Here is a 27,049-nt window from a genome sequence, read left to right on the forward strand (position 1 = left end):
TGACAATCCGTAACCTTGAGTTTGACCTTTCAAGGTCACTCAAGCTCAAAGCTCATGGTGCCAAATGAAAGCCCGTATGGTACTGCCTATAACTTGATAAGGGTAAATATCTGCCTACCAGCAACTGTTTTCAAGTAACAGCCGTCTGAAAATCTGTGACCTTGAGTTTGACCTTTCAAAGTCACTCAAGGTCAAAGGTCATGGTGTCAAATCAAAGCCCATATAGCACTTCTTATACGTTGATAAGGGTAAATATCTGTCTACCAGCAACCGTTTTCAAGTAACAGCCATCTGACAATCCGTGACCTTGAGTTTGACCTTTCAAGGTCACTCAAGCTCAAAGGTCATGGTGCCAAATGAAAGCCCGTATGGTACTTCCTATAAGTCGATGAGGTAAATATCTATCTATCTATCAGCAACTGTTTTTAAGTTGCAGCCCTATGACAATCCGTGACCTTGAGTTTGACCTTTCAAGGTCACTCAAGCTCAAAGGTCATGGTGTCAAATCAAAGCCCATATAGCACTTCTTATAGGTTGATAAGGGTAAATATCTGTCTACCAGCAACCGTTTTCAAGTAACAGCTGTCTGAAAATCCCGTGACCTTGAGTTTGACCTTTCAAGGTCACTCAAGCTCAAAGATCATGGTGCCAAATCAAAGCCCATATAGCATTTCCTATACGTTGATAAGAGTAAATATCTGTCTACCAGCAACCGTTTTCAAGTAACAGCTGTCTGAAAATCCGTGACCTTGAGTTTGACCTTTCAAGGTCACTCAAGCTCAAAGGTCATGGTGTCAAATCAAAGCCCGTATGGCACTTCCTATAAGTCGATGAGGTAAATATCGGTCTACCAGCAACCGTTTTCAAGTAACAGGCTTCTGAAAATCCGTGACCTTGAGTTTGACCTTTCAAAGTCACTCAAGGTCAAAGGTCATGGTGTCAAATCAAAGCCCATATAGCACTTCTTATACGTTGATAAGGGTAAATATCTGTCTACCAGCAACCGTTTTCAAGTAACAGCTGTCTGAAAATCCCGTGACCTTGAGTTTGACCTTTCAAGGTGACTCAAGGTCAAAGATCATGGTGCCAAATGAAAAGCCATATGGTACTTCCTATAAGTCGATGAGGTAAATATTTGTCTATCAGCAACTGTTTTTAAGTTGCAGCCCTCTGACAATCCGTGACCTTGAGTTTGACCTTTCAAGGTGACTCAAGCTCAAAGATCATGGTGCCAAATGAAAGCCCGTATGGCACTTCCTATAAGTCGATGCAGGTAAATATCTGTCTACCAGCAACCGTTTTCAAGTAACAGCCATATGAAAATCCGTGACCTTGAGTTTGACCTTTCAAAGTCACTCAAGGTTAAAGCTCATGGTGCCAAATGAAAGCCCGTATGGGAGTTCCTATATGCTCATAATAGTAAACAACTGTCTATCGGCAACCGTTTGAGTTATAATGGAAAATGTGTTAGTTTGACCGAAAGGTTGACCTTCCCGGTGACCTTGACCCGATTACTGCCAACATTTAATCAGGTACTCTACGGACCATTGCCCACCTACCCTGAAAATCTGAAGTCAATCAGTGCAACCGTCTAGACGCTTGACTGTTAACAAACCGTGCTGATCACAACACGTCGCCCCGATTACTCCGTCGCGGGTAATAAAGGACGTATAAATAATACTCACGCAAGATCTACGACGTTAAATTATTCCTAACGCGCCCGAGTATCCCTCACCTTCTGGCAGCTCGAGATCGACTATACTGGATACGGCAACTCCATGAAAGGCGTTCGTCGAGATATTTAAATTCAGACACGTGCGTAATGAGGCGACTGTTGAATAATATATTATTCCATCGCTGCAAAATTTAATACATTACGATAAAATTCCCGTTTTAAAATCAGGCCGAGTGAACTGGGGTAACTGACTGATTCGTGGGAATGAAACTGTAATAAAAATTGTGCTTCGGGAACGTAATTCTCGCCACACCCTGATCACAACACGCCCGATGACCAGCTAGCGGCCGTGGAAAAGGATTCCCTCAGTGAGCCCTAATGCACCATCATCATCATCATCTTCCTCGCACGGTACCGAGTGCGACTTTTACCCCATCATATCCTGTCACTCTGTTCTTCCGGTTTTATCCCACCTCGACAGCCAGTGAGCCAAATTATTTCAGACCCTGCTTCAGAGTAAACACACACTCGCTTTTTAATACCTTTTAACACCAAACATCGGGTAATTATCGCCCACGCGGCGAGTCCTCCGGGGCTGACGGCGGCTCGTTGCCACGCTCTCTCGCCTCAAACCTCAGCATGAAGCCTAAAAGCTTTTATTTACCGTACGCGACCCTACAGCACAGCTGCATACGATGCAGGAACGTTCTGACTGACACACAAATTAGCCAACGTGCTTATAAATTCTGGAGGTAAGGAAAAAAAAAAAACCCACCACGTATTGCACTCGACAGTCGGAAGGCTGAGGCTGCGAGTCCTGATGGTTCTAGCAGGCAGTGGAGGGGGTGAAGGAAAACTTATTCCCTTGTTCCCATCTGTAGGCTCGTACGATCGATAAATCAAACACTCCAGGAGCTCGGAGAAGGCGGTCCTGCTCCAAGCACACAACTAGCCATCTCTCTAAATTAAGACGTTTGCCCTAAACTTGGCCCCGTCCACCCTCCAGGGAAGACCGGTACAAATGAGAAAAGTCCCACGGGGGTAATTTCACGTCCGGTTTTCCAGACTCGCTCGGCCAGTGATGAAAACCAGAGAGAAGGTCTGGCGAGTGTGCTGGGAGATTTAACCCCGAGTTCATATCATCACGCTGCAAACTAACACACGGATTTATTTCCTACTCGAGTTTACAACACAAGTGATGGAGGAGAAATGATCCTTTTTCACAAAATTAGTAAAAAAAAAACCTACAGAAGCCGAGAGAGGCCCTTCATATAATCCTTTTTTTTTTTATTCACCTTGTTATCCCGAGATAACGACATAATTAATTCAGGATCTCGAGAAAACAACACAACTAATTCGAGATCTCGAGAAAACAAAACCGTTATTCCGAGATAACGACATAATTAATTCAGGATCTCGAGAAAACAACACAAATAATTCGAGATCACGAGAAAACAAAACCGTTATTCCGAGATAACGACAATTAATTCAGGATCTCGAGAAAACACCACAACTAATTCAAGATAACAAAACCGTTATTCCGAGATAATGACATAATTCAGGATCTCGAGAAAACACCACAACTAATTCGAGATCTCGAGAAAACAAAACCGTTATTCCGAGATAACGACATAATTAATTCAGGATCTCGAGAAAACAACACAAATAATTCGAGATCTCGAGAAAACAAAACCGTTATTCCGAGATAACGACATAATTAATTCAGGATCTCGAGAAAACAAAACCGTTATTCCGAGATAATGACATAATTCAGGATCTCGAGAAAACAACACAACTAATTCGAGATCTCGAGAAAACAAAACCGTTATTCCGAGATAACGACATAATTAATTCAGGATCTCGAGAAAACAAAACCGTTATTCCGAGATAATGACATAATTCAGGATCTCGAGAAAACAACACAAATAATTCGAGATCTCGAGAAAACAAAACCGTTATTCTGAGATAACGACATAATTAATTCAGGATCTCGAGAAAACAAAACCGTTATTCCGAGATAATGACATAATTCAGGATCTCGAGAAAACAACACAACTAATTCGAGATCTCGAGAAAACAAAACCGTTATTCCGAGATAACGACATAATTAATTCAGGATCTCGAGAAAACAACACAACTAATTCGAGATCTCGAGAAAACAAAACCGTTATTCCGAGATAACGACATAATTAATTCAGGATCTCCAGAAAACACCACAAATAATTTGAGATCTTGAGAAAACAAAACCGTTATTCCGAGATAACGACATAATTAATTCAGGATCTCGAGAAAACAACACAAATAATTCGAGATCACGAGAAAACAAAACCGTTATTCCGAGATAACGACAATTAATTCAGGATCTCGAGAAAACACCACAACTAATTCAAGATAACAAAACCGTTATTCCGAGATAATGACATAATTCAGGATCTCGAGAAAACACCACAACTAATTCGAGATCTCGAGAAAACAAAACCGTTATTCCGAGATAACGACATAATTAATTCAGGATCTCGAGAAAACAACAAATAATTCGAGATCTCGAGAAAACAAAACCGTTATTCCGAGATAATGACATAATTCAGGATCTCGAGAAAACAACACAAATAATTCGAGATCTCGAGAAAACAAAACCGTTATTCTGAGATAACGACATAATTCAGGATCTCCAGAAAACACCACAAATAATTCAGGATCTCGAGAAAACAACACAACTAATTCGAGATCTCGAGTAAACAGCTGAGAAATGGTTCATTCAGGAACGCCAAGAGACTTGTGATATGCTGACTTTGGGGCTATTTCTCATTCTGTATAGACGCGACTTTGGTCATTAGAATGTCTGGAATAATCGATCACCTAATAAGGCAATATTTTGATCAGGGGTTGGCACAGGGAGAGATTGCATTAAGCCTTTTAATAAGGGATCATTTCAAAATTAGTCCGCGGCACCTCCGCAGAAGACTGGCCCGGCTTCGTCTCTACCGACGGAGATACAGTGATCCAGCTGAGATCATGAAATAACGGTTTTGTTTTCTCGAGATCTCGAATTAGTTGTGTTGTTTTCTCGAGATCCTGAATTATTTGTGGTGTTTTCTGGAGATCCTAAATTAATTATGTCGTTATCTCAGAATAACGGTTTTGTTTTCTCGAGATCTCGAATTATTTGTGTTGTTTTCTCGAGATCCTGAATTAATTATGTCGTTATCTCGGGATAACAAGGAGTATAAAAAAGGATTATATGAAGGGCCTCTCGCGGCTTCCGTAAAAACCAAATCTCCAGCAAATTCCTTGGAGCAATCCAGCAGCACAGGTTCTCCGACGTCTCGTCATGTTTACATGGTAGACAAATAAAACAAAACATCTGAAATTCTATGAAGTTATTTACAAAATCAAAGCCCTGAAAAGTAAGGAATTTTTTTTAACTTAATTCATTCTGTCAAAATTACTGTAAAAAAATTGTAATAGCAGTTTTTGAAATTAAAATGAGTTTTTTAAATAAAGATCATAATATCCCCAATATCTCACTATCGGACTATGACAATCACAGTATCACATTTTATTGGTCTCTCACGCACACGGACAGTACGATGTGCAGTGAAATGCGCTGAATGCCCGAGGCATTAAAAATAGAATTTTACTAGAATTAAACCAGAATTTACTTGCATACAAGTAGGAAAAATATATAAATATAGAATATAATGGATATAAAATATAGATGGTAGGAACCATCGACTGGGTAGTGAATGGATGGTGTTTCTCCGTTGCCTCCCATTCCATAGAAACGAAGCTGAAATCCATCCGCCATGTTGTCAAATTTGCAACCAGAGGCCGTTTCAACATCGAAACACGCGGGGATGGGCGGAGCTACACATTACACTGCGGCCAATGGAACAGAGGCCGTTTCATCATCGAAACACGTGGGGATGGGCGGAGCTACACATTACACTGCAGCCAATGGAATAGAGGCCGTTTCATCATCAAAACATGCAGGGATGGGCGGAGCTACACATTACACTGCGGCCAATGGAATAGAGGCCATTTCATCATCGAAACACGCGGGGATGGGCGGAGCTACACATTACACTGCGGCCAATGGAATAGAGGCCATTTCATCATCGAAACACGCGGGGATAGGCGGAGCTACACATTACACTGCGGCCAATGGAACAGAGGCCGTTTCATCATCGAAACACGCGGTCATGGGCGGAGCTACACCTTACAATGCAGCCAATGGAATAGAGGCCGTTTCATCATCGAAACATACGGGGACGGGCGGAGCTACACATTACACTGCAGCCAATGGAACAGAGGCCGTTTCATCATCAAAACACACGGGGATGGGCGGAGCTACACATTACACTGCAGCCAATGGAACAGAGGCCGTTTCATCATCAAAACACACGGGGATGGGCGGAGCTACACCTTACAATGCAGCCAATGGAACAGAGGCCGTTTCATCATCAAAACACACAGGGATGGGCGGAGCTACACATTACAATGCAGCCAATGGAACAGAGGCCGTTTCATCATCGAAACACACGGGGATGGGCGGAGCTACACATTACACTGCAGCCAATGGAACAGAGGCCGTTTCATCATCAAAACACACGGGGATGGGCGGAGCTACACCTTACAATGCAGCCAATGGAACAGAGGCCGTTTCATCATCGAAACACACGGGGATGGGCGGAGCTACACATTACACTGCAGCCAATGGAATAGAGGCCGTTTCATCATCGAAACACACGGGGATGGGCGGAGCTACACATTACACTGCAGCCAATGGAATAGAGGCCGTTTCATCATCGAAACACGTGGGATGGGCGGAGCTACACATTACACTGCGGCCAATGGAATAGAGGCCGTTTCATCATCAAAACACACGGGGATTGGCGGAAACAAATGAACAAATGGGGATGGGCGGAGCTAAAAAGAAATGTACTGCAGCCAGCCAGCAGGGGCGCTAGACCTTCCCTTTCCTGAGATGAAGTGCTGTCGATTCTATTGGAACAGTATTGAACGTTTGGAATAAAGGAAGACAAACTGAGCGCTTCATGTCGTTTGCTCGCGTGAACAGATGACGAAGGCGTCGGTGAAGCTGCCGCTCTCTCAGTGACTGATCAGCGCACTTCAGAGCGATCGCCCGTCCGCGACCAGAGTCTCCGCGGAGCTTCACGGCGATCAGTCAGGCTGAATGGAAGAGAGAGAAAGCGAGGACGTGCTGGAGATGCTTTTGGCTTGGCTGAGAAAGAAAAGAAAGAAAGGAAATAATGAAATAACGATGCAGCGAGTTCACATTCCAGTCTGGTCAAGGCTGCAGCCCACACAGCGCCTTCCTCAATACCTGATAACTAACAACAAGTTAGCAAACAGCCAAGTGTACATCATCAAACCACATCAGCTACGGCCATGGTAACTATGGCAACTGGTGGCGAGTTCCTGTTTCAACAACGTTTGGTGGAAGGCAGTGAAGGATCTGGGACACAGCTCCCGTCTGTGCTCAGGCTGGGGTTGAGTTTTACTCATTATTCCTGAGGAGCGCTCTTACACAGTGTGAGAAAGGAGAGGCGAGGAGACAGGGGCTGAAGAGACAAAAGAGAAAGAGACCGTGTGCATGAGAAAGAATGTGTGTGTGTGAGAGAGAGAGAGAGAGAGAGAGAGAGAGAGAGAGAGACCACGAAAACAAGAGTCAGAACAAGTCAGATGGGACCTGAGTGAATGTGAAAGAACAAGAGAGAAACAGCAAGAGAGAGAGAGAAACAAAAAACGAAAGAAAATGAGAGAGCAGGAGTGAGAGAACAAAACTTAGACAACAAAAGACAGAACGAGATAGAGAGAGGGAAAACAAGACCGAGAGAAAATGAGAGAATGAGATACAGAGACAATAAGACAGAAGACAGAGAGAGAAAATGAAACACTGAAAATAAGGAACAAGACAGAAAATGAAACAGAATGAGAAGAGAGAGAGGAAGAGAGAAAACAAGACAAGAAAATGAGACACAGAGTGAGCAAAAAAGACGCAGAGAGCAAAAACGAGACAGAGCGAGCAAGAAAACAAGATACACAGAGAGCGAGCAAGAAAACGAGACAGAGCGATCAAAAAGACGACACAGTGTGCGAAAATGAGACCAAGCAAGCAAGAAAACAAGACCGAGCGATCAAAAATGAAACACAGAGCAAAACAAGAGACAGAGCGAGAAAGAAAACAAGATATACACAGAGAGCGAGCAAGAAAATGAGACAGAGAGCGAAAATAAGACAGAGCAAGCAAGAAAATGAGACACAGAGCGATCAAAAACAAGACACAGAGAGTGAGCAAGAAAATGAGACACAGAGCGATCAAAAACAAGACACAGAGAGAGTGAGCAAGAAAACGAGACACAGAGCGATCAAAAACAAGACACAGAGAGTGAGCAAGAAAACGAGACACAGAGCGATCAAAAACAAGACACAGAGAGTGAGCAAGAAAACGAGACACAGAGAGTGAGCAAGAAAATGAGATAGAGTGAAAACAAGAGACAGAACAAGACACTGACAGAATTGACGAATTGAAAGAGAATGAGATAGAGAATGAAAAAGAAAGATGGAGACAGATAGAAAGAAAGGGACGGAATGAGAGAGAGAGACAGAGAGAGAGAGAGAGAGACTCAGTAAAAGAAAAAAGAAGAGGAAAAGAACATTACAGAGAGGTGATGTGAGACAGACAGAGACTGAACAGGACCAAAGACGACAGAACAAGGCTGAGTTAGTGAGAGAGAGACTGAAAGACAGATAAAATGAGACAGAGACTGAATGAAAAGAAATGGAGAGAAACCAAGAAAGACAGAGGAGCAGGATAAAGTCAAAACACTAAAGAGAGAGAGAGAGAGAGAGATGAGAACAAGAACCAGAGACGCTTTGGTGCCAACATCATAAAACTGGTGAGAGTAACTGCAACACACACACACACACACACACACACAGTATCGCTGACATTTTGTCTGAAAGCTAAATGAGCGATGTGCCAATAGTTTAGCAGATTAGGGGCGTAAACGCAATTAGAGGAACATGATGTGGCGCTGAGCTCTGGGAGGTGAAGCCCATCCTGAGCTCCGTGACCTTTTCCATTTCACACCTCGCTGAGCCTCACTGCCAGAGACAACCTTTACAGAACAGCATCCGTCTCAGCCACACCGTCTCTACTGTCCACACACACACACACGAGGAAAAGACAGGCTTCCACTCAAATGGCCAATTCCCAACAGATCGGTAATAAAACGTGAATCACAGCGTGTCCTTCAACCACAAACAGGAGGCGCCATGCAGTCAAAACACCACCGAGTTCCGCCCGCAAAGGGAGCCTGAAGAAATCTCAACACTAATAAAGAGTGAGAGGAGCAGGACTTTCTTCAGATTACACAATAACCTAATCGCTCATCTTCAGGAAGCGCTCTATCCTGGTCTGGGAACGCTGGGAATGAGGCGGGAATACACAGCCTGGATGGGGGTCCCTGCTGCTTTGGGTAACGGAATGCTAATTATTCGATGCTAAATATCAAACGTACAAAAAGCCCGTCTCTCCGAGTCTCTTCCGGACCTCCTGAAGCAGCAGAACCCATCACTAACCGCTCACACATCCAGCTTAATGACGTAACGAGACTCCTGAACATCAAATACTATCTGTTCGCTCTTCCAGCGTCAGACTGGCTCAGACCGAGTCGTGTTCGAAGCTGTTAGAAAACACTCAAAACACACACGCACGAGTTCTGCATTCACGCGCCAGGTTTTAACCCGATATAATGTGAAACTGTTATAGTTTACACCACATTTAAAATAAAAGCGGAGAAACTGTTTATCGCAGAAATTAGTGAATTTAACGAGTTACCGAACAACGGATTTTATTCCGTTTTTGTAAATGAATGAAAAGTAATCGCAAGCATTACGCCGTTGTCCCGTCCGTAGAATAGATGAAACTTTGCCCATCGTGTTGCTTACTGTTAGACTACACTGAGTGGCAGAAGAACTGAAGAACAACTGGAGCAGAAGAACCAAAGAAGAAGGAAAAGACAACCCAAAGGAGAAGAGCTAAAGTAGAAGAGGAACCCAAAGAAGGAGAAGAACCAAAGAAGAATAACTGAAGAACCAATGTAGAAGAAGAACCAAAGAAGAATAACTGAAGAACCAATGTAGAAGAAGAACCAAAGGAGAAGAGCTGAAGAAGTAGAACCACTGAAGAATAGCTGAAGTAGTAGAAGAACCGAGGTAGAAGGGCTGAAGAAGGGCCAAAGTAGGAGAAGAACCCAAAGAAGAAGAAGAACTGAAGAACCAAAATAGAAGAAGAACCCAAAGAAGAACTGAAGTAGAAGAACCAAAGAAGAACTGAAGTAGAAGAGCTGAAGAACCAAAGTAGAAGAACAACCCAAAGAAGAACCAAAGAAGACCCAAAGGAGAAGAGCCAAAGTAGAAGGAGCCAAAGAAAAATAATCAAAGTACAAGAACCAAAGGAGAAGAGCTGAAGAACCAAAATAGAAGAACCACCCAAAGAAGGAGGAAAAGAAGACCCAAAGGAGAAGAGCCAAGGTAGAAGAACAGAAGCAGAACAGCCGAAGAGGGACCCAAAGGAGAAGAACCAAAGAAGAAGAGCTGAAGCAGAAGAAGAACCACCAAAGGACAGCTGAAGTAGTAGAAGAACCGAGGTAGAAGGGCTGAAGAAGAAGGGCCAAAGTAGGAGAAGAGGCCAAAGAAGAAGGAGAAGAACTGAAGAACCAAAATAGAAGAAGAACCCAAAGAAGAACTGAAGTACAAGAACCAAAGAACCAAAGTAGAAGAACAACCCAAAGAAGAACCAAATAAGACCCAAAGGAGAAGAGCCAAAGTAGAAGGAGCCAAAGAAAAAGAATCAAAGTACAAGAACCAAAGGAGAAGAGCTGAAGAACCAAAACAGAAGAAGAACCCAAAGAAGGAGGAAAAGAAGACCCAAAGGAGAAGAGCCAAGGTAGAACAGAAGCAGAACAGCCGAAGAGGGACCCAAAGGAGAAGAACCAAAGAAGAAGAGCTGAAGCAGAAGAAGAACCACCAAAAGACAGCTGAAGTAGTAGAAGAACCGAGGTAGAAGGGCTGAAGAAGGGCCAAAGTAGGAGAAGAACCCAAAGAAGAAGGAGAAGAACTGAAGAACCAAAATAGAAGAACCCAAAGAAGAACTGAAGTAGAAGAACCAAAGAAGAACTGAAGTAGAAGAGCTGAAGAACCAAAGTAGAAGAACAACCCAAAGAAGAACCAAAGAAGACCCAAAGGAGAAGAGCCAAAGTAGAAGAAGGAGCCAAAGAAAAAGAATCAAAGTACAAGAACCAAAGGAGAAGAGCTGAAGAACCAAAATAGAAGAAGAACCCAAAGAAGGAGGAAAAGAAGACCCAAAGGAGAAGAGCCAAGGTAGAAGAACAGAAGCAGAACAGCCGAAGAGGGACCCAAAGGAGAAGAACCAAAGAAGAAGAGCTGAAGCAGAAGAAGAACCACCAAAGGACAGCTGAAGTAGTAGAAGAACTGAGGTAGAAGAGCTGAAGAAGGGCCAAAGTAGAAGGAGAAGAATGAGAAGAACCAAACAAGAAGAACCAAAGTAGAAGAACTCAAAGAAGAACTGAAGTAGAACAAAAGGAGGGAAAGAAGACCCAAAGGAGAAGAACCAAAGTAGAAAGGCTGAAGAAGAGGAGGAACTGAAGAACCAAAGAAGAAAAAGGATTGTTATAAATTATTAAAATACTTACCTTAAAAACCCGGCCAGTTTGGAGACTGGTGTATTTTCTAAATATCATCATCATCATCATCATCATCATCCTACAGACTCTGCCATCAACCTCTCTCTCTCTCTCTCTCTCACACTCGCTCTAAGTTGATATCAGGTCCCAGAGGTGAAGAAAATGAGTCGAAATAAAAACAATTAATTACCCCTAATGTGCCCATGTGTCCCGTCCCAACCCCCTCCCTTCCCCCGCAGACACACACACTTCCCCTGTGTCCGTTTCTGCCACATCACGCCGTGTTAATTAGCCTCGGCTTCACACGTGAGAGCACAGCGGCAGCGCCGAACTGATCCCATCCTAATTAGAGAAGATTTGAAAGAGCAGGAGACCTGCGCGTGCCCTCCGCCCACTCTCTCAGCGCCCATAATCAGCTCGTTCAGGATTCGCGCGGAATACGTAACCGCGGCTCGGCTCGGCTGTCTTCACCGTGAAAACCACGAGTGATGGGAGCGGAGCGCACAAAGGCACGGCCGGCAAACAGTGGCTATTTTTATCCTGGTAATTAAGCCTTACGTCATCGGAGTGAAAAAGCATTTCGAATCCTGTGCTGACTGGGCGTGGCCTGTCCAGCTGTTTACGCTGTTCTGATTAAATATGTATTACGCACATGACGCGTGTCAGTGTGCTGTATCGATTATAACGCGAGCTGAAAACCACGCACGATAATCTGAAGGACGTGAAGGTTTCCTGAACACGCGACTCTCACGCCGCTGCTTGACGTCGACATACGTACACGGAAATCTCAACGCGCGGCAGGTTCCGGTCTCGTTCAGTCCACGTCGCGAGCCTTCCGCTTCCACACGGACGACAAAGTCCTGCTCATGATGCCTCAAGTGCATCTTGACGCGCTATAACCATCTTTAGAACTTCACTCGGCTGAGGAAGGCGTGGCGCTAATCCCGAGGGTCGTGAACCTGTTTTTAAAATAGCTTTGGCTTCAGCCTTCAGATGACCCTCCAGCGTTGTGTGCTCGCTGTGTGAACGCTCTGTGTGCTGCGTCATCAAGTTATTCCTGCAAACACTAATTATTCACAGATCTTTCCACACAGCTATTGTTCATTACTCTTTAAAAAAAAAAAAAAACGCACAATACTTGATTGATTGACGTCACCATGACAACCGAGTCCAGGACTATGGAAAATATCCAGAATTCATTCTATCCACATTCACCGGATATGAGCAATCGCGCGCTCTGATTGGCTACCCTACTCCTAGGAGATCAGCTCATATACCATGAGTAGAGAAAAAGAAAATGGCAGAGTGCGTTACTGAACCAACCGAGGACGAAAAAAACCCAAACCTCTACTTCAGACATTTAGAAATGTCTGAAGAAAGAAAGAAAGAAAGAAAGAAAGTCGTGTGCTCTGATTGGCTACCCTACTACTAGGATATCAGCTCATATACTGTGAGTAGAGAAAAACAAAATGGCGGCGCGTTACTGAACCAACCGAGGATGAAAAAAACCCAAACCTCTACTTCAGACATTTAGAAATGTCTGAAGAGAGAAAGAAAGAAAGAAAGAAAGAAAGAAAGAAAGAAAGAGAGAAAGAAAAGAAAGAAAGACAAAGAAAAGAGAGAAAGAAAGAAAAGAAAGAGATAAAGAAAGAAAAGAAAGAAAGAAAAAGAAAGAGAGAAAGAAAGGAAAGAAAGAAAAGAGGCGCTTTCTACAAAAAAACCCAAACAAAAACACTAAAGTCACTTCGTGCCGCCATCGAGAGGTTTTTAAGAAGTCCGCCTGAGCAGAAACGATTTTGTCGGATGTTGTGTGTAAAGTTTTTATTTATCGAATTTGCAAAAAATAAAAATAAAAAATGTTCCGTTTCTCAAAATCCAGTGAATGTGGATTGAATGAAACAGTTATTCCACTCAATCTGGTCGTACATGGCTTATAGCCAGCCCGGCGCTATGCGCCTCGTCGCCTATCGGCTCGTGTACGACTCGATTTCGTGGAATAACTTAAACACCCAGGCTGCAACTTGGCATAAAACAGGTCCACGCTGGATCTGAGTGAACTTTAATCTTTATTTTGTGAAATATGTTTGAACGATTCTGAGAGATTCTCATTCGATCGTATGACACGACTTTTCCTTTTCCGACGTGACACGGAAATATCGAGTATCGGTCGAGATCAATATCCGACATCTGAGGTTTTTTTCTCCTTTCAAAAGTACGAAGCTTTAAAATAAGAGTACGCAGCTAAAAACACAACACACAAAGCTTTAGCTCTTACACAATCATCACCTGTTCCTGATTCTGAGATCCCGCTCTTGGCTGCAGGAGCGGAACCCGATGTTGCCTGCGGAGATGCTTTTCTGGTTGTAAAGAGTGATTACAGGAGTTACTATATCCTTCCTGGCCAACAAAACACTCCTGTCCATTTTCCTCTGAGCTTTTATCAACAAGGTGTTTGTTTTTTCCGAACTGTCACTCACTCACTCACGAAATGTTTTTTGGTTTTCGCACCATTCTGTCTGCGTAAACTCTCGAGACTGCTGTGTGTGAAAACCCCAGGAAGGAGATCAGCAGCTTCTGAAATACTCAAACCTTCATGCGCCATCTGGCTCAAACCAACACCCATACCACAGTGAAAGAAAGAAAGAAAGAAAGAAAGAGAGAGAGAGAGAAAGAAAGAAAGAAAGAAAGAAAGAAAGAAAGAAAGAAAGAAAGAAAGAAAGAAAGAAAGAAAGAAAGAAAGAAAGAGAAAGAAGAGAGAAAGAAAGAAAAGAAAGAAAGAGAAAGAAAGAGAAAGAAAGAAAGAGAAAGAAAAAGAGAAAGAAAGAAAGAAGAGAGAAAGAAAAAGAAAGAAAGAGAGAAAAGGAAGAGAGAAAGAAAGAGAAAAAGAGAGAAAGAAAATAAAGAAAGGAGAAAGAAAGAAAGAAAGAAAGAAAGAAAGAAAGAAAGAAAAAGAAAGAAAGAGAGAAAGAAAGAAAAAGAAAGAAAAGAAAGAAAAAGAGAGAAAGAGAAAGAAAGAGACAGAGAGAGAAAGAAAATAAATAAATAAAGAAAGAAAGAAAGAAAGAAAGAGTCAGTCAGTCACAGTTCCCAGTGAGTATGTGCTGTTGGGATGTGAGCGTTAGTGAAGTGAAGCTGTTGACGTGTCTCTGGTCGGCTGATCACAGAGCCGCGCGGGCGCGTCACACAGCAGGGGGACGGAAGGAAGGAAGGAAGGAAGGAAGGAAGGAAGGAAGGGGTTCCTAATAATGTGGCCAGTGAGTGTATATCAGCAAAGCAATATTATTTAAAACCCCAGACAGCCAGGTCTCTCTCTCTCTGGAACTCTCTCCAGTCTGGTCTTTACCTCCAGGCTGGTCTTTACCTCCAGGCTGGTCTTTACCTCCAGGCTGGTCTTTACCTCCAGGCTGGTCTTTACCTCCAGGCTGGTCTTTACCTCCAGGCTGGTCTTTACCTCCAGGCTGGTCTTTACCTCCAGGCTGGTCTTTACCTCCAGGCTGGTCTTTACCTCCAGGCTGGTCTTTACCTCCAGGCTGGTCTTTACCTCCAGGCTGGTCTTTACCTCCACCGGGTTTGTCGGAGAAGGTTATATTTTCGCCTCGGTTTGTTTCTCTGTTCCCAATGTAACTCAGAAAGTAATGAACGGATTTGGGTGAAATTTGGTGGACGGCTTTAGTATCATCCTACGCTCAAGTGATCGCATTCTGATGTTGATAGCATGTGGCTTGGTGGAGATATGACCTATTGTTATTGGTATTATTATTAATAACTCTTGCGGATCATTTTGATTACATAGGAAATGAAATGGTCACCTGTTGAGGGCTCCTGTCAAAGCAGTGCATCGTCATCTCATTAACTTTCCGAATTAATCAACTCTCATTCGGTTCAAATGTTCACAAAGCAACAATGAAAGCAAACCCAACAGCAGGAAGAGCAAGAACGGAGTAATAATTAAAGCAGGGTGCTGACCTCTGTGCTCCCTGAGTCAATGGCTTTGTCCACATAGAGCTGAGCCTGGCCTCCTTCGCCACGCCACACCCCTTCTGACCACGCCGCACACCGCAGGTGAGCACAGCACTGACCTGCAACACACACAGGGAATAACCGACACTCGGACATGCTCTTCAGCTGCTTACGCTAACCGTCCCTGTACATGTAACCGCTTCAGACTTGCACATGCTGCATAATGTCCCTTGCTTTCGTAGCGGATACAAACAAACACATACGACTGCAGTGCAGATGCTTTCGGAATGCTCTCTCGGTACCTGTTCCTCCTGCTGCTTTCAGCTCGTCCTGCAACTCATTTCCAACGACTGACGGCTTCTCTCTTACTTTAAAGGAGAGCTGAAGGCAAATTTTTGATGATCAAAATTCTATTTCTCTCATTTTATTAAATATCGGAATGCATTTTTGATCGCTATTTTGTCGCCGCTATAGCAAGTTATGAGTGGCTCTGTAATATATCAGTCCGTATGTCAAAGCGATGGCCGGAAACGAGATTCGTTGAGACCTGTGCGAGACATCGTAGGACGGAAGTAAAACGTACAGCGGAAATCAAAGTCACTGACTTCTGCCAACGTTGTCAAAAGACGTGCGCGCAATCAGGAAAGTTTCAAAAAGTAGGCAGTAATCGTCATTTAAACTCGTTTTTGTGCAATACTTCGTTTGGAAAACAGTTTTCAAAATGGCGGCACTGACACCTCCTGGCTGATGCTTCACGTTTCAAAGTCTTGCACAAGTCTTGTGAAGATCGCACGGATAAGCGACGCCTGCCGTGGACCAAACGAACTAAATTCAACACGGCTAAAAACCGAACAGGCCGATAAGTATCATATTTAATCGCGATTTGTTGCCAATACGAGTCACGATATACCGTAAGGTTACTAAAACCGAAAACATCATTGAATAACACGTTAATTAATAAATAAAGCAAGTTTGAAAATGACTTCAGTTCTGCTTTAAATGATTACGTATAAATGTTACAAGAAATGTTCTTATATGTAAATCCCTGGACTGATTTCGTGATAAAGACGCTGCTGTTGGTCAGGGAGATTTCACTCAAAGAACTTCCTGATTAAAGAAAAGCTTGAACGGAACAAGCTCCAGTCATAAAGACCTTGGAACTCCGTGGGACCTCGAACTCCTCATCTCTGAGCAGGACTTCACACCGAGCACTCAGACTAACGGTAAGGAAAATGAGAGAGAAGCCAGCAGTCGTCTGAAAGCAGTTGCAGGACAATCCGAAAGCAGCGGCAGCAACGACAGTCACATGGAATGCAATAACTAACAAACTGCACTGAAATCATCTTCGTTTAGGACTCTGAATACGTAAATCACATCATATTTTGCTCATCTTTACAAATACAAAGTCAAAAACATTATCTGGGTTCATCTGAAGTGGACATGCGCACCGGAAATTTATTCAATTATAAAAACAAGAACGTTTCACTCTACAATATTACAACCCCGATTCCAAAAAAGTTGGGACAAAGTACAAATTGTAAATAAAAATGGAATGCAATAATTTACAAATCTGAAAACCTGATATTGTATTCACAATAGAACATAGACAACATATCAAATGTCGAAAGTGAGACATTTTGAAATTTCATGCCAAATATTAGCTCATTTGAAATTTCATGACAGCAACACATCTCAAAAAAGTTGGGACAGGGGCAATAAGAGGCTGGAAAAGTTAAAGGTACAAAAAAGGAACAGCTGGAGGAACAAATTGCAACTCATTAGGTCAATTGGCAATAGGTCATTAACATGACTGGGTATAAAAAGAGCATCTTGGAGTGGCAGCGGCTCTCAGAAGTAAAGATGGGAAGAGGATCACCAATCCCCCTAATTCTGTGCCGACAAATAGTGGAGCAATATCAGAAAGGAGTTCGACAGTGTAAAATTGCAAAGAGTTTGAACATATCATCATCTACAGTGCATAATATCATCAAAAGATTCAGAGAATCTGGAAGAATCTCTGTGCGTAAGGGTCAAGGCTGGAAAACCATACTGGGTGCCCGTGATCTTTGGGCCCTTAGACGGCACTGCATCACATACAGGCATGCTTCTGTATTGGAAATCACAAAATGGGCTCAGGAATATTTCCAGAGAACATTATCTGTGAACACAATTCACCGTGCCATCCGCCGTTGCCAGCTAAAACTCTATAGTTCAAAGAAGAAGCCGTATCTAAACACGATCCAGAAGCGCAGACGTCTTCTCTGGGCCAAGGCTCATTTAAAATGGACTGTGGCAAAGTGGAAAACTGTTCTGTGGTCAGACGAATCAAAATTTGAAGTTCTTTATGGAAATCAGGGACGCCGTGTCATTCGGACTAAAGAGGAGAAGGACGACCCAAGTTGTTATCGGCGCTCAGTTCAGAAGCCTGCATCTCTGATGGTATGGGGTTGCATTTGTGCGTGTGGCATGGGCAGCTTACACATCTGGAAAGACACCATCAATGCTGAAAGGTATATCCAGGTTCTAGAGCAACATATGCTCCCATCCAGACGACGTCTCTTTCAGGGAAGACCTTGCATTTTCCAACATGACAATGCCAAACCACATACTGCATCAATTACAGCATCATGGCTGTGTAGAAGAAGGGTCCGGGTACTGAACTGGCCAGCCTGCAGTCCAGATCTTTCACCCATAGAAAACATTTGGCGCATCATAAAACGGAAGATACGACAAAAAAGACCTAAGACAGTTGAGCAACTAGAATCCTACATTAGACAAGAATGGGTTAACATTCCTATCCCTAAACTTGAGCAACTTGTCTCCTCAGTCCCCAGATGTTTACAGACTGTTGTAAAGAGAAAAGGGGATGTCTCACAGTGGGAAACATGGCCTTGTCCCAACTTTTTTGAGATGTATTGTTGTCATGAAATTTAAAATCCCCTAATTTTTCTCTTTAAATGATACATTTTCTCAGTTTAAACATTTGATATGTCATCTATGTTCTATTCTGAATAAAATATGGAATTTTGAAACTTCCACATCATTGCATTCCGTTTTTATTTACAATTTGTACTTTGTCCCAACTTTTTTGGAATCGGGGTTGTACACGTCCAATAATGTCTAAAAAAAAAAAAAAATCAGTGATACTAAAGATGTAATTTAATAAGCACCCAGTGGTTGATTCCAGAATTATTGGCACCCTTGGTAAGGATGGCTTGGAGATGAAAGATGAGAAACAAAAATAAGTATCTTATACCCTGTCCACACTAGGGGTTTTGTACCGATACGAAACTACTTTCGTACTGCAACACCTGTCCACACTAGCAACTATACCGGTACTGTAGCGGTATAACTGTATCGGTATGAAACCCACAAATGTATGGGTTTCGTACCGGTACAGTATCAGTACTGTAGCGCTTCGCTGTAGTGTGGACAGATGAAGCGGCTCTGTATCGATACAAATATAATGCGCAAGCGCAAAGTCACACACCTCAATCGATGTCTTCGCTGAATAAAATAGCGAAGAACGGAGATTCGTTTGTTTCTTTCTTTCTCAACTGCCTCGCGCGTTTTATACGATTCGACTGAATAAATGACCACCAGAAATACAGACTGTACACTGACAACAAAAAGCACACACGCTGTTTCATCCGCCATATTCTCGGAAGGAAGTTACTCGGTAACCACGGAAACATTTCGCGCACGCGCATTTCAACTACCGTGAAAGAAAACCGCAAACATTTCTCGCTAGTGTGGACAGATGCACTAAACTGTACCGCTATACTTTGTATCGATACAGTTATACCACTTTCGTACCGGTATCAGTGTGAACACAGCATTAGTGTCATACAGACAACAGAAATCAACCTGAAGAAGTAAAGTGATTTATAGAAAACAAAAAAAAATCTTTATAAAAATAATCGGGGAAGCCATGGCCTAATGGTTAGAGAAGCAGCTTTGGGATCAAAAGGTCGCCAGTTCCATTCCCTGGACCAGCAGGAATGGCTGAAGTGCCCTTGAAGGCGGCACCGAACCCCCACCTGCTCCGGATGTGCTGTACAGTACATTGCTCTGGATACGAGCGTCTGCTAAATGCCATTAATGTAAGGTAATATTAAGAATTTTTTTTTCTCCTGGAGGCCAATATATCGAGGATATTACACGGTGGCGTGAAGAAATGAAGTTTATCTTCGAGTGGTGATTATATACTGTACATCATGAGTCAGAGAAGTGAACGAGTGAAAATATTTCATTAAACTTCATTTCTTCACACAATCATATAATGTTCTTGATATTACATGGACACATCCACACAAAAAAAACGCAAGTGAATGAAACGAAGTTTAATTTTGAACCGGTTCGCCGTTTTGCCAACGCGCGTCCAGTCAGAGGGAAAGCACTGGGAGTGAAATATCAGGAATTATTAGACATCCAGGACACTTTTTCGATGGAATAAAAACGTGTTCTATTCCCTTCTAGCAGGTTTCACTCATTTGGTTTGATAGCATGCGATATTGTTAGCATATCGCTTATCCTACATGTATTATATCACTCTACCCAATGGAGAATGAGCGTTGAATGGTTTACGATATTGCGTGGTTGTCAAGACCGCCTCACGTCGCAGCTGATGTGAATATCCAATGAGAAAGTTTTCTGCTGTGCATGCGCACAAGCATTTCTTTGTTTGCCAGGAAAGTGAAAGATGCTTTGAAGACCCGAAAGGCTCCCAAAACTTCATTAGATACACTACCGTTCAAAAGTTTGGGGTCACTTTGAAATGTCCTTATTTTTGAAGATGAAGATCACTTTAAACTAATCAGAAATCCACTCTATACATTGCTAATGTGGTAAATGACTATTCTAGCTGCAAATGTCTGGTTTTTGGTGCAATATCTCCATAGGTGTATAGAGGCCCATTTCCAGCAACTCTCACTCCAGTGTTCTAATGGTACAATGTGTTTGCTCATTGCCTCAGAAGGCTAATGGATGATTAGAAAACCCTTGTACAATCATGTTAGCACAGCTGAAAACAGTTGAGCTCTTTAGGGCCCGTTTACACGAGGACGCTGTCGGGTAAAAACGACTAAATATTTTATCGGAAGTGCCTTTCGTCTACACGGGGACGGCGTTTCCGAGGCTGAAAAACGGAAAAAATTGAAAACACCTTCCAGAGTGGATAAGTTAAAAACAGCCCGTTGCATATCCGTCTAAACTACCCAATACGCCAAACTCCGCTCGGATCTGCTCACGTCGGGTACGCGTTTACGTCATACATATGTCATATACTGTACATGCCAGCCTGGGAAGTAAGAAAGTAAGTAAAAAAGTAAGAGCATGTCTGATTACATCGATCCAACGGACCTTCAAGCTGCTCTGGCAGCTTTAATAAACGTCCAGGAGTCCTTCGAACATCTATACCGAATCTGCACATATACCGTTAATGAACAGAGGCGGGTATAGCATGCTCTTACTTTTTTACTTACTTTCTTACTTACCATAGCCAGAGTAGTCAAAGTTTTCGCGGCGCAGACGTGCAGATCAGACAAGACGGAAGACGTTGCGCATGCGTGCAGACATAGCGGCGGTCTTTCACAGCACCACCTAGCCGCCTGGCATGCACATCCAATTGAATTCCACACATTTATGCGTCACCGTATAGACGCAGATTTCCTCCTTGAAAACGGTCGTGTAGACGCGGAAAAAAGTGAGAACGAAAACGGACTTTTGTGTTTTTGTTTCAGACCGTCCCCGTGTAAAGTGGGCCTGAGTTTCTGGAGCATCACATTTGTGGGGTCGATTAAATGCTCAAAATGGCCAGAAAAAGGTCTTGACTATATTTTCTATTCATTTTACAACTTATGGTGGGAAATAAAAGTGTGACTTTTCATGGAAAACACAAAATTGTCTGGGTGACCCCAAACTTTTGAACAGTAGTGTAATCTGCACACACATTTACAAGCAGTGGTGAACCGTGACTATTAGAGCTGGGACTTGAGCTCAGCCAAAACTGAGCCAGACACCAAAACAGCAACAGGGTAAAGGATTTAGTAAGGGATTAGCGGCAGGCTGCCAGGTCGCGCCGTTGTGTGCAGCTGTCGATGTTGATTTTAAAAGTAACTCAGTAAATTATGGTACACAGGGAAACGAAGCCTTAAGTCTGAGTGAAAAATACTGTAGCGAGCGTACAGTGTGGAACAAGATTCTGGAGACAGAAATCTTAGTTTCTCGGTCGTTAGCCTGGGCTACTTGCTCTCGATAGATAGCACTAGCTTGACCGCTTTATTAGCATTCGCCAACACTACTGATGAACGCTACACCGGCTGGAAGGTGACTTCACTGCTGCGCTGACAGCACGGACGTGCGGTTAAGCTCACGTTGGCCTTCAAGAAGGCTGAGGGCGATAGATTTTTTATCCCTCCCACTATAAACCAAAATCTGATTGGTTAATTCATCTATCACTTCTGACATAAACATACACTGCCACGGCCTTCTGTCCCAGCAATGAAGTCCTAACCAATGAGTGAGCAGCTCTAAACTCTTCTCAGCCTAGACACAACAAACAAAACAATCTCATTGGATAACTCGATTTTAATGTTTTCAGGACAGTTACCCTTTCATTTCTGAAGCACATTTGATAGAAAATGAGGCCAAATTAGAATTCGAAGTCAATAATTATCATGAAATTATGAAAGAAAGAAAGAAATTAAATAGAACATTTGAAATGCTGATATGTTTGGGCTTCTCTGAAGGACTAGAAGACCCTGACAGTTCCCCTCCGATTACAAGAGAAAAACATATCAACGGACATCGAGAAACTGGAAGAGAGTGTATGTATAATAATAATAATAATAATAATAATAATAATATTGACTGGCTTTTTTTTTCCGCGGTATATCAGATATATTCCATTCAGCTACTCATCTTCGACTCGTTCAGTATCATGCTAGCTGAATGGAATATATCTGATATACCACTCAACACCAGGAAATATTATTTAAATGTGTCATTCAGATCCGCGATGCATTTCAGATGAGAAGATAAACTTCGTGTCTTCAAGTCGATGTGTGATTTTCTTTTTATTATATCGACACGAATTCACAAACAAAAAGTCCACAAATTTATTAAAACGATTCATCGAGATCCTCACGAGTGACGTATAGAGATTTAATGCCACGGTTTTGGTTCTCCATGTCCCGGATGAAAAACACGAGCGGTGAATTTCCCAGTAAAACAGTCGTGTCCGTATGATATTACGTGATAATATGAACTTGAACAACTTTGTCAGAGATGGTAGGAACGTCGAAGCGTAACGGAAAAGCCAAAGATTCAATGTATTAATGTGGTGCACGGTTTCAAGAAGCCCAGAAGAAAATAAATCCTGTATTTTGATCCGATTGAACGAACAGTCCCTGGACTCGTCACATCCTTCACTCAGTGGGGGTTCGGTTTCCGTTCTGCGGCGAGTTCTTACCAGTGGGGTCGAATAAGGACTGCACGTTGATGTCGTGCGGGAGGCCGAGTTGGCCCAGTTCGTCCCAGAGTTTGTGGACGGGCTCCTCGCTGAACGGGTCCGTGCTCCCCGGGGCTGAGGACGAGTGCAGTCCGCTGTCTGGAGAGCTGATCCTGAAGGGGAAGAGCAAATAAAGCTTTTACACAATGAGACAAGAGCACAGGAGTCACCAGGGCGCTGGTTCTCTGCTCTGAAAACTTCCTACTGCTGTAATTTACTGACCTTAGTTTTTTTTAAAAGCATCCTCGATTCTTTCTGAACAACTTATCAAAAGAGGATTGAACATATGACCATCTGGTGAAGTAAGCTCCGAGTTTACAGAGCGCCTCGAAGTGTGACTTACGCCATGCTAAACCGGTAGCCGTCATCGTCCCTTACTTTAGTTTTGTCGCTGTAGCACAAATACAAAAAAAACCAAACACGTCTTGGCTGATCGGCTCCTCAATTGACGCAAACGTTACTTTTATCCTCAAAGTTCTGAGCTGCCGATTCATCCAGAAGGTTGAGAATTCGAAGCCCGCTCACGTGCCCTTGCGGATTCTTGATCTGACGCTTTATTTTCAGGCGTCTCCCGTATTACTGTGGCACGACATCGAAACTCGTGCACATCGGCACCTGTGTTAACCCTTTAACTCCCGACTCTGACAACGTGACGAGAACGTCGCGGTAAAGTCGTATTAAAATTCACTTCTGTGGTGCAGCAGTGACTCAGGTGCAGGCTGATTAAACGTAACCGTCCACGTGTATAAGGGTTTTGTGAAACGGTGACATTACAGAGACAGGAAGAGACACAGCACGATGAGGAGCTATCACACTTGGCCTTCACACAACGACTGGCTGTTCAGAGGGGGGATGAGGACAGCCGGATACGGAGGCAGAGAGAGAGAGAGAGAGAGAGAGAGAGAGAGAGAGAGAAGCGGAAAGCAAGAATTAACATTTAAAAAGAGCCCTGGACTGAAGGGGGCAGCCAGAGAGGCTCTCCACACACCTCGCCATGAAAGGCTACTGTATGCTCTCAGCTCCTCTCCCAACACATCTGCATCCACCCTGAAACACACTCCGAACTGCCTCCTCATTAAGGTTTATATCAGTGGATGTTGAAAACACACGCCCCTTATCTATGGCTAGCTTCAGATCTAAAAAAAGATCAGCACTCAACTTCCTTCCCATGAAGGTGGAGATATCAGCAGGAAAGAGACACAGGTTACACACACAACATGGAGTCAAAAGACACACACACACTTTACAAAAAAAACAAACAAAAAAAGGGCTTGCCATATCACCTCTTTCCATTGGGGTTTATATGAGTGAGGAGATGCGGAGAGACGCACTGTCGCATCCAAACACACACTTACGTTCCGACACACACATTCGTTTCTTCACCACCAATAAAATGTTGATTCACATAGCGATGACAAACAATCCAATTTCCCCCACGATCGCCTCGCCTCAACTCCACCCCCCCGCAACCGCCTCGCAATTCGCCTCAACTCCCCCCCGCAACCGCCTCGCAATTCGCCTCAACTCCCCCCGCAACCGCCTCGCGATTCGCCTCAACTCCCCCCAACCGCCTCGCGATTCGCCTCAACTCCCCCCCAACCGCCTCGCGATTCGCCTCAACTCCCCCCCAACCGCCTCGCGATTCGCCTCAACTCCCCCCCCGCAACCGCCTCGCGATTCGCCTCAACTCCCCCCCCCCCCGCAACCGCCTCGCGATTCGCCTCAACTCCCCCCCCGCAACCGCCTCGCGATTCGCCTCAACTCCCCCCCAACCGCCTCGCGATTCGCCTCAACTCCCCCCCCAACCGCCTCGCGATTCGCCTCAACTCCCCCCCCGCAACCGCCTCGCGATTCGCCTCAACTCCCCCACGCAACCGCCTCGCGATTCGCCTCAACCCCCCCAACCGCCTCACGATTCGCCTCAACTCCCCCACGAAACCGCCTCGCGATTCGCCTCAACTCCCCCACGCAACCGCCTCGCGATTTGCCTCAACTCCCCCCCTCGCAATTCGCCTCAACTCCCCCCCCGCAACCGCCTCACGATTCGCCTCAACTTCCCCCTGCAACCACCTCAACTTCCCCCTGCGATTCGCCTCAACTTCCACCCGCAACCACCTCACGATTCTCCTCAACTTCCCCCCTCAACCACCTCGTGATTCGCCTCAACTTCCCCCCACAACCGCCTCGCGATTTGCCTCCATTTCCTCCCACAACCGTCTTGTGATTGGCCTCAACTCCCCCCCTGCAACTGCCTCACCTCAACTTCCCCCCCCACAACTGCCTCGCGATTTGCCTCCGTTTCCCCCAAGAACCACCAGGCAATTCACCTCCATTTCCCCTCACAACCACCTTGCAATTCGCCTTCATTTCCCCCCCACAACTGCCTCGCAAATCGCCCCCATTTCCCCCCACAACCGCCTCGCAATTCGCCCCCATTTCCCCCCACAACCGCCTCCATTCCCCCCCACAACCGCCTCCATTCCCCCCACAACCGCCTCCATTTCCCCCCACAACTGCCTTGCAATTCGCCTTCATTTCCCTGCAGAACCACCTTGCAATTCCCCTCCAGAACTGCCTCGCAATTCGCCTCCATTTCCCCTACAACTGCCTCCATTTCCCCCCACAACCGCCTCACAATTCGCCTCCATTCCCCCCCACAACTGCCTCCATTTCCCCCCACAACCGCCTCGCAATTCCCCTCAATTTCCCCCAAGAACCGCCTCGCACTTTGACTCAATTTCCCCCCACAACCGCCTCAAAATTAGCCTCCATTTCCCCCCCAAGAACCACCTCGCAATTCACAGCCATTTCCCCCCACAACGGCCTCCATTTCCCCTCACAACTGCCTCGCTATTCACTTCCATTTCCCCTCACAACTGCCCAGTGACCCGCCTCGTGATTCCATAACATTTTCATTTGCATGGTGAAACCTTTCTGCTAAAATATCATCTGCATTCCTTCATGCCACGCTTTTAACCATAAGCATGTTTTTGGGACATCGGAGGAAACCAGAGAACCCAGAAGAAACCCGTGTGACCCTCCTCACAGGCAGCAACCGGAGCTCGGGATCGAACCAGGGATGCTGGAGCTGTGAGGTAACAGATCTACCCTCAACTGCACCGGTGGCGCAAAACCTTTCCACAAAGCCGCTGTACAGAAACCCGGCTGTAGATCTCGATCCTGAGAGAACAAGGCAGAGTGCAGTGGCGAGGACGAACTCCTTCAAACAGCGAACAGAGATGTGCACAAAACCCGGCTGCGAAAAGACCCGAGCAGCCGCTTGGGTTTAATCCGACTGGAGAACCTGCTGAGAATTTTACTGAGGGATCGGACTGACTCTCTACTCAAAGGCGAGGAGTGCTACTCGGCTAAGCTAACACTTTCCCATGGGGTAACTCTAGATGGCTAATTAACGTCCTGTCAGGATGCTAAGTGGTAACTGGACGCCTTTACACATCTTATATCAACTCCGAGTGATTATACGCGAGCGTACTGAAGGTGCACGAGTCTCTTAACGACCGCAACATTGTTGCACGCTCAAGAAGACATTTTACAAATCACATCATCAAGGACGTCGCAGAACTGAAGGCCGAGATGCGTACATCATATACGTGTAGTAAAAAAGTGACTTCGATATCTAGCGCTAGCGTCGTAGTTTCTTGATGTAGACTTCAGACAAACCACGTAGGTTCGGTAGAGCAATACGGATTAGTCCCGTTCACTCGGTAGCAAGCGAAACCCGTTAAACTCTTCTTCAGGTCATTGATATGATCCTTCGGAGCTCCTGGACCAGTTCGCTCTCCTAGACCATCTTGATTTGTGAGCATGCAGTAGAAATCAATGCGTTTATAAACCTTTTTGTCTGAGCTTTCGCGACCGGGAGACACGTCGGACATCGGAGTGACGTGTTTCACTCCGGGGTTTATTATTTTCTTCAATTAAAATAAACTAGACTGATACGGACAGCACAAGAAGGACGACTTGGAATCGCAGGGTCTTTCGAGTGACAAATGCGTACTGTAAGAACTGTTCGAACTCACGATCGATAATTAACGCAACGAAACTGCAAAACGTACAGCTTCAGGGATCGTCTCGACTTGAAAACTAAATCGCACGACTCAGAGTCCTGGAACAGCAGCAGCATGGATCAAATTCCTTACAGCGACAGTC

The 27,049-nt window shown here is 44.4% G+C and overlaps 1 protein-coding gene across 10 annotated transcripts in view; it reads right to left on the minus strand.

Annotated features, from left to right (window-relative positions):
• Positions 1-27,049, minus strand: part of kmt2ca (lysine (K)-specific methyltransferase 2Ca) — a 308,052-nt gene that overhangs the window by 231,302 nt on the left and 49,701 nt on the right. For all 10 annotated transcript variants that reach the window (XM_060922565.1, XM_060922568.1, XM_060922566.1 and 7 more), the window contains exons 4-5: positions 22,841-22,992; positions 15,376-15,488 (exon numbers count right to left, since the gene is read on the minus strand). In XM_060922565.1, coding sequence (XP_060778548.1) covers positions 15,376-15,488; positions 22,841-22,992 — 265 coding nt within the window. The remainder of the gene's footprint in view (positions 1-15,375; positions 15,489-22,840; positions 22,993-27,049) is intronic.

Source organism: Neoarius graeffei, chromosome 5 (genome assembly GCF_027579695.1).
Source record: "Neoarius graeffei isolate fNeoGra1 chromosome 5, fNeoGra1.pri, whole genome shotgun sequence".
NCBI lineage: Eukaryota > Metazoa > Chordata > Actinopteri > Siluriformes > Ariidae > Neoarius > Neoarius graeffei.